Source organism: Coregonus clupeaformis, unplaced genomic scaffold (assembly GCF_020615455.1).
Source record: "Coregonus clupeaformis isolate EN_2021a unplaced genomic scaffold, ASM2061545v1 scaf0014, whole genome shotgun sequence".
NCBI classification, from domain to species: Eukaryota; Metazoa; Chordata; class Actinopteri; order Salmoniformes; family Salmonidae; genus Coregonus; species Coregonus clupeaformis.
Genome location: NW_025533469.1, coordinates 733199 through 742810, shown reverse-complemented (window position 1 = coordinate 742810; position 9612 = coordinate 733199). Strand labels below are relative to the sequence as shown.

The following is a 9612-nucleotide window of genomic DNA, read 5'->3' as shown; positions in this document are numbered from 1 at the left end:
CTGTGTGTCCATGAAGAGTGACCAGTCTATGGATCAACCTATGAAGTTTAGAGATGGAGACTTTTCTACTGAACAAAGGTAAGAAGAACTCATGGGTCATGGTCAGTGAGTTAAACAACACTGTCCCTAGTCATTTCTCCTCTCCCATTTTACCATTTATTTTTGGTTGTTTTCATAATCCATAGGCCAATCCTTTTTTCCATTTTCATAGTCCTAAAACAATATTAAAGAAACACTACGTTCCCTCCCTGTGTGTGTGTGTGTGTGTGTGTGTGTGTGTGTGTGTGTGTGTGTGTGTGTGTGTGTGTGTGTGTGTGTGTGCACTCCCTGGATGAGGAGATGTAATCTCATGTTTTGTCCACAGAAACCAACAGGAGAGATCAGAGTCAGAGATTCTCAGTGGTCAGTCTTCCCAGAGTCATCAAACAGACCTGGCCTCCATATTCAGTGTATGTGGTCCTGTTATGTACATTTGTTTTTGTTTACCTCAAGTAAAGTTGATCTGTCAGTCATTCATTCATGTGTTAATGAGAAAGCATTTCTTATCTTGCTTAACTTTTTTACTTGATTTATTTCAGTTGCTTGAAGAGAATATTATGACATTTTTGAAGAACGAGCTGAAGATGTTTAAGAGGATTCTTAGTCCAGAACTCCCAGAAGGCTTTGAGAGTCAGAAGCAGGATAAGGAAGTGGTGGACGCTGAAGATGAGAAGCAGGAGAGCAGTGCCAGAGAGGGGGCTCTGAAGATCACACTGCATGTCCTGAGGAAAATGAACCAGAAGGAGCTTGCTGACACACTGGAGAAAAGTAAGAGCTGTCTGCCTCATGTTAAATGCTGTTTTAGAACATTTAAAAGCTGTAGCTAAAGTACAGCTAAAGTAGCTGTGTAACTAAATGATATTGTAGCAGCCTTAACACAACACCTAGTGACCTCATCAAGTAGCAGCAGGGATGTGTTGTGTTGATTAATTTAGAGAGAGAGAGAGAGAGAGAGAGAGAGAGAGAGAGAGAGAGAGAGAGAGAGAGAGAGAGAGAGAGAGAGAGAGAGAGAGAGAGAGAGAGAGAGAGAGAGAGAGAGAGAGAGAGAGAGAGAGAGAGAGAGAGAGAGAGAGAGAGAGAGAGAGAGAGAAAGTAATCAGTCACTCCAGTCTGTAATGCATTATGAAAACATTTATACAGTCAGTTAAGAGAATAAATTATAATTTAAAATGTTATATACAGTCAGTTAAGAGAATAAATTATAATTTAAAAATGTTATAACAATCCTAGAATACTGTAGGCATTAAAACAGACGTAATATTAATATCCTCTGTGTTATTTCTAGATTCAGATGAGCTTGCTGTGATTTGCCAACGTGAACTCAAATCTAATCTAAAGAAGAAGTTTCAATGTGTATTTGAGGGGATCGCTAAACAAGGAAACCCAACACTTCTCAATAAGATCTACACAGAGCTCTACATCACAGAGGGTGGAACAGGAGAGGTCAATAATGAACATGAGCTGAGACAGATTGAGACAACAACCAGGAAACAAGCAAGACCAGAGACTGCAATCAAATGTAACGACATCTTCAGACCCTTAACTGGACAAGACAAACTTATCAGAACTGTGCTGACAAAGGGAGTCGCTGGCATTGGAAAAACAGTCTCTGTGCAGAAGTTCATTCTGGACTGGGCTGAAGGAAAAGCAAATCAGGATGTCCAATTTGTATTTTCATTCCCTTTTCGGGAGCTGAATTTGATGAAAAAGGAGAAACACACTTTGATTGAACTTCTCAATCACTTCTCAATGGAAACCAAAGAATCAAGAACCTCCAACTACGACAAGTACAAAGTTCTGTTCATCTTTGATGGTCTGGATGAGTGCCGACTGCCCCTAGACTTCCAGAAGAACAAGATCTGTTGTGACGTCACAGAGTCAACATCAGTGGATGTTCTGCTGACAAATCTCATCAAGGGAAATCTGCTTCCCTCTGCTCTCCTCTGGATAACTACCCGACCTGCATCAGCCAATAAGATCCCTTCAGTGTGTGTTGACCAGGTGACAGAGGTACGAGGGTTCAATGACCCACAGAAGGAGGAGTACTTCAGGAAGAGATTCAGTGATGAGGACCTGGCCAGCAGAATCATCTCACACATAAAGACATCAAGGAGCCTCCACATCATGTGCCATATTCCAGTCTTCTGTTGGATTTCTGCAATAGTCCTTGAACACATGTTGAGTACAGACCAGAGAGAAGAGATGCCCAAGACTCTGACTGAGATGTACTCACACCTTGTGGAGTTTCATACCAAACAGAAGGATGAAAAGTATCTTTGGAAAGAAGAGACAGGTCCACACTGGAATAAAGAGAGCATTCTGTCACTGGGAAAACTGGCTTTTCAACAGCTTGTGAATGGCAATCTGATTTTCTATGAAGAAGACCTGAAAGAGGCTGGCATTGATGTCAATGAAGCCTCAGTGTACTCAGGATTGTGCACACAGCTCTTTAAAGAGGAATGTGGGCTGTACCAGGACAAGGTGTACTGCTTCGTGCATCTGAGCATTCAGGAGTTTCTGGCTGCTGTATTTGTGTTCCTCTCATTCTTCAACAACAATGAGAATCTAATGGCCGATCCGCAAGTTACTGAAGTTACTGTCTACAAGAGTGCTGTGGATAAAGCCTTACAAAGTGAGACAGGAAACCTGGACCTGTTCCTCCGCTTCCTTCTGGGCCTCTCACTGGAGTCCAATCAGAAGCACTTACGAGGTCTACTGACAAAGACAAGAAGCAGCTCACAGAGCCATGAAGAAACAGTCAAGTACATCAAGGAGAAGATCAGGGAGAATCCCTCTCCAGAGAGGTGCATCAATCTGTTCCACTGTCTGAATGAACTGAATGACCATTCTCTAGTGGAGGAGATCCAAAGATACCTGAGATCAGGAAGTCTCTCAGAAGAAGAACTGTCACCTGCACAGTGGTCAGCTCTGGTCTTTGTGTTGCTGACTTCAGAAAAGGAGCTGGATGTGTTTGACCCGAATAAATACTCCAGATCAGAGGAAGGTCTTCTGAGGCTGCTGCCAGTGGTCAAAGCCTCCAGAGCTGCTCTGTGAGTACATAAAATGACATTTAAGTACTAATCATCAGGAAGAAATATTCAGTTTAGAGAAAAATATATATTATAATATGTATATAATATATTATATTATATTGAAAAACTTACTGAATCAATGCATTGATGTTCACATTAGTATAACAATATGACCATACAATTCTAGGAGACGGAAGATTAATCTATATGTTGTTTAAGAGAATAAACCAAATGCATCTGCCATTGTCCTTCTACACTACTGGTGTTAAAATAACAGTGTGTTTGTGAAATCATGATGATCTCTTTGCAGGCTGTCATTCTGTGGACTCACAGAGAAAGGCTGTGCTTCTCTGGTCTCAGCTCTGAAGTCAAACCCCTCACACCTGAAAGAGCTGGATCTGAGTAACAATGACCTGAAGGATTCAGGAGTGAAGCTGCTCTCTGCTGGACTGGGGAATCCCCACTGTAAACTGGAGACTCTGAGGTCAGTATTCCTGTAGTTGGTCAACAAGTGATAACTGTTCACCAGATCCACATGTGTTTACCAGGTACACATAGTCCACACCATATGTGTTTGGACAGTGAAGCTTACAGTTTTACATTTGGTGCTATGCTCCAGCATTTTGGATTTCAGATTGAATGTTTCATTATAGAATGTCACCTTTTATTTGATGTTAATGGTGAGAGGTTAGCATGTTTTGTTGTAGCCTCTGTAACTTTCTCACTCATTATTATTCATGATTCATTCATGATCTTTCTCAATCATGGTATCATTAGGATTCATTCAGTAGTGTTTAGAAACATGTTATCTACTCACAGAAATAAAATTACTCAACACCAAAGAATAGCAGTGTGGTTTTAATATGATTTGACTCTTTACAGGCTGTCACGCTGTCTATTCACAGAGGAAGGCTGTGCTTCTCTGGTCTCAGCTCTGAAGTCAAACCCCTCACACCTGAGAGAGCTGGATCTGAGTAACAATGACCTGAAGGATTCAGGAGTGAAGCTGCTCTCTGCTGGACTGGGGAATCCCCACTGTAAACTGGAGACTCTGAGGTCAGAATTCCTGTAGTTGGTCAACAAGTGATAACTGCTCACCAGATCCACATGTGTTTACCAGGCACACATAGTCCACACCATATGTGTTTGGACAGTGAAGCTTACAGTTTTACATTTGGTGCTATGCTCCAGCATTTTGGATTTGAGATAGAATGTTTCATATTAGGCAACAGTACAGAATGTCACCTTTTATTTGAGGATATTCATATATATTTTACTGTTTAGAAATGAAAGCACTTAATGTATCTAGTTCTCCCATTTGAAAAAGTATTTTATTATTTGGACAAATTAATTTAGTCCAAAGTTTAGTATTTGGTCCCATAATCCTTACCTGCAGTGATTACATCAAGCTTGTGATTCTACAAACTTGTTGAATACATTTGCAGTTTGTCTTGGTTGTGTTTTGGATGATGTTTTTCCCAATAGAAACTGAATTTTGAATAATGTCCTGTGTCATTTTGGAGTCACTTCACTTGTATTGTCAGTAAGAATAGAATATGTTTCTGAACACTTCTACATTCATGTGGATGCTACCATGATTATGAATAATCATGAATGAATCGTGAATGATGATGAATGAGAAAGTTACAGAGGAACAAGGATCATACCCCCTCTGTTATTGGTAATGGTGAGAGGTTAGCATGTTTTGTTCATGATTCATTCATGATTATTCTTAATCAAGGCATCATCAGGATTAATTTAGTAGTGTTTAGAAACATGTTATCTACTCACTTAGACAGAAAATTACTCCAGTCATCATCCACCATTCAGTTACTATCGGGCAAAACATAACCCAAAACACAACCAAAACAAACTGCAAATGCATCCAACGAGTTCTGGACCAAATACTAAACTTTTGACTACTTTAATACACTATACGTGAATTGGTCAGAATACTTATGACTTCTTCAAATGGGGGGACAAGATACATAAAGTGCTTTCATTTCTAAATGTTGAAACATACTTGTATAAAAATACCCTCAAATTAAAGGTGACATTATATACTGTCACATATGAAACATTTGATCTCAAATCCAAAATGCTGGAGTACAGAGAAACATTTAAAAATGTTAGCTTCACTGTCAAACTAGATATGGTGTGGACTGTATACTCAATACAATCTAAATCTGATACCTCACTGTCTGTCTTTTGACTGATACTGCTCTTTAAACTGGTCTGGTCAGTCAACTCAAATATTTGTCATATACATTTTTCTATCTACAAGCAATACTTTGATAATTTGTCATTTCTAATAATGATACATTCATTTATGAATAGATATGGCAGGTTTCAGGACACTGATATATCTGAACATTTTGAAAAAATATACTGCCACTATTTTCACCACCAAAGAATAGCAGTGTGGTTTTAATATGATTTGACTCTTTGCAGGCTGTCAGGCTGTCTAGTCACAGAGGAAGGCTGTGCTTCTCTGGTCTCAGCTCTGAAGTCAAACCCCTCACACCTGAGAGAGCTGGACCTGAGCTACAATCACCCAGGAGACTCAGGAGTCAGACTGCTCTCTGCTGGACTGGAGGATCCACACTGCAGACTGGAGAAACTCAAGTATGTAGAGGGTTTATGTCAATGTTCATATCAGACATGTTGGAGTTATCAGGCTAGTTAAGACAAAGATTCTGACCACCACTTGGACTAAGTTATATAAAGACTGTGTGTGTGTGTGTGTGTGTGTGTGTGCGTGACCAGTGTGTGTGTGTGTGTGTGTGTGTGTGTGTGTGTGTCCAATGTGTGTATGTGGGTCCTTTGTGTGTGTGTGTGTGTGTGTGTGTGTGTGTGTGTTGTGTGTTTGTGTGTGGGTCCTGTGTGTATGTATGTGGGTGTGTGTCTGTGTGTGTCCAGTGTGTGTGTGTGTGTGTGTGTGGGTCCAGTGTGTGTGTGTTTGTCCAGTGTGTGTGTGTGTCCAGTGTGTGTGTGTGTGTGTCCAGTGTGTGTGTGTGTGTGTGTGTCCAATGTGTGTGTGTGTGTGTGTGTGTGTGTGTGTGTGTGTGTGTGTGTGTGTGTGTGTGAGAGTGTGTGTGTGTGTGTGTGTGTGTCCAATGTGTGTTTGTGGGTCCTTTGTGTGTGTGTGTGTGGGGGGGTCCTGTGTGTATGTATGTGTGTGTGTGTGTGTGTGTGTGTGTGTCCAGTGTGTGTGTGTGTGTGTGGGTCCAGTGTGTGTGTGTTTGTCCAGTGTGTGTGTGTGTCCAGTGTGTGTGTGTGTGTGGGTCCAGTGTGTGTGTGTTTGTCCAGTGTGTGTGTGTGTCCAGTGTGTGTGTGTGTGTGTGTGTGTCCAGTGTGTGTCTGTACAGTACACACACTTGACAAACACACAAACACTGGACACACACACACACACTGGACAAACACACACACACACACACACACACTCTGGACACACACACACACACACACACTGGACACACACAGACACAAACACTGGACACAGACAAATACACACACAAACACTGGACACACACACACACACACACACTGGGGTCACACACACACACACACATACACACACACACACACACACACACACACACACACACACACACACACACTGGACACACACACACACAATGGACACACACACACACACACACTGGACACGCACTCACTCACAATGGACACACACTGGACACACACACACACACTGGACACACACTGGACACACACACACAAACACTGGACACACAAACACTGAACACACACACACACTGGACACACACACAGGACACACACACACACACACAAAGGAAACACACACTGGACACACACACACTGGACACACACACACACTGGACCCCCCACACACACACACACGCTGGACACACACACACACACACACACACTGGACACACACAAACACAAACACTGGACACACACAAAAACACACACACACTGGGGTCACACACACACACACACATACACACACACACTGGACACACACACACACTGGACACACACACACTGGCCTCACACAAAAAAACGTTAACACACACAGAGTGGACACACACACACACATACACACAGAGTTATATATGCTGACTGTGTGTGTGTGTGTGTGTGTGTGTGTGTGTGTGTGTGTGTGTGTGTGTGTGTGTGTGTGTGTGTGTGTGTGTGTGTGTGTGTGTGTGTGTGTGTGTGTGTGTGTGTGTGTGAGAGTTCAGGTGTATCCCTCAATGACTGTCTGTTCTTCTGCTTACCGCTACAGTGTGGAACATGGTGGAGAGAACACAATGAAACCTGGACTTAGAAAATGTGAGTGTTGACTGCTGTGAAGAATATGACTAAGAATAAGTCTTAATTCAAGTGAAGTCAAAGACCACCATCATTACTTACTTGGTCATATTAAATATCAGCTGTAGTTCTACAGAAGTACAAATCAGGGTCAAATGTGTGTTTGTATTCATGCATTCAGGATGTGTGTGTGTGTGTGTGTGTGTGTGTGTGTGTGTGTGTAATTAATGGGAATACGTGTGTTTTATATTACCATACAGTATAACATATGATCATTGAATAAATCTCAAGTTACCTTAACTTCTCCTTTTGATACCTTGAAACATCTACATTAAATGAATTAGTGAAAAGTGAGTTAACATTCTAATGTGAATGATGATGATTTCTAATATTGTGTCTGGTTTCATCCATCAGATGTCTGTGATCTCACACTGGACCCAAACACAGTAAACAGATTCCTCTCTCTGTCTGAGGAGAACAGAAAGGTGACATGTAGGAGAGAGGAGCAGCCGTATTCTGATCACCCAGAGAGATTTGAGGTCTGTAGACAGGTGCTGTGTAGAGAGGGTCAGACTGGGCGCTGTTACTGGGAGGTAGAGTGGAGTGGGAGAAGGGCTGTTATAGGAGTGACATATAAAGGAATCAGCAGGAGAGGAAGGGGTAATGACTGTGTGATTGGATACAATGACAAGTCCTGGAGTCTGATCTGCTCTGACAACAGTTACAGAGCCTGGCACAATAATAAGTCCATTACCATAGACGTCCCCTCCTCCAGCTCCCACAGAGTAGGAGTGTATCTGGACTGGCCAGCCGGCACTCTGTCCTTCTACAGAGTCTCCTCTGACACACTGACCCACCTGAACACATTCCACTCCACATTCACTGAGACCCTCTATCCAGGGTTTAGGGTTTTGTATGACGGGGACTCAGTGTCCCTGTAAATAATAATAATAACCATGGTAACACTGACACACACACACACACACACACACACACACACACACACACACACACTGGACAAAAACACACACACTGGACACACACACACACACACACACACACACACTGGATACACACACACACACACACACACACTATACACACACACACACTGGACACACACACACACACTGGATACACACACACACACACACATTGGACACACAAACACACAGTGGACACACACAGTGGACACACACACACACACACACACTGGACACACACATACGCACACTGCACACACGCACACACATACACTGGACACACACACACACACTCGACACACACACACTGCACACACACACACACACACACACTTGACAAACACACACAATGGACACACACACACTGGACACACACATGCAGGACAAACACACACACAGACACACTTAACACACACTGAACACACACACACACACTGAACACACACACTGGACACACACACACACACTGAACACACATACATACACTAGACACACACACACACACTGAACACATACACACACACTGGACAGACACACACACACTGGACACACACACACACAATGGACACACACACACACACCTGAACTCACACACACACACTGAACACTGAACACATACACACACTGATCACACACACACACTGGACACACACATACACTGAACACATACATACACTAGACACACACACACTGAACACATACACACACTGGACACACACACACACACACACACAATGGACACACACTGGACACACACACATACTGGACACACACACACATACACTGGACACACACACACACACACACACAAACACACACACACACACACACACACACAAACACACACACTGGACACACACATACACCGGACACACACACACAAACGCACACTGGACACACACACACTGGACACACACACACTGCACACACACACACACACACACTTGACAAACACACAAATTGGACACACACACACTGGACACACACACACAGGACACACTTAACACACACTGAACACACACACACACTGAACACACACACACACTGGACACACACACACACACTGAACACACATACATACACTAGACACACACACACACACTGAACACATACACACACACTGGACACACACACACACTGGACACACACACACAATGGACACACACACACACACCTGAACTCACACACACACTGAACACACATTCATACAGTAGACACACACACAAACACTGAACACATACACACACTGAACACTG

The 9612-nt window shown here is 42.8% G+C and overlaps 1 protein-coding gene across 1 annotated transcript; it reads left to right on the top strand.

The window, feature by feature from the left end:
* Nucleotides 1-587: 587 nt before the first annotated feature.
* On the top strand, nucleotides 588-8314 carry LOC123483033 (NLR family CARD domain-containing protein 3-like; the record flags this gene model as incomplete). Its single annotated transcript, XM_045212444.1, has 5 exons — nucleotides 588-807; nucleotides 1331-3089; nucleotides 3382-3555; nucleotides 3954-4077; nucleotides 7799-8314. Coding segments are annotated over 5 exons (2793 nt in total), but the record flags the coding sequence as incomplete, so codon positions are not given.
* Between the last annotated feature and the right edge of the window lie 1298 nt (nucleotides 8315-9612).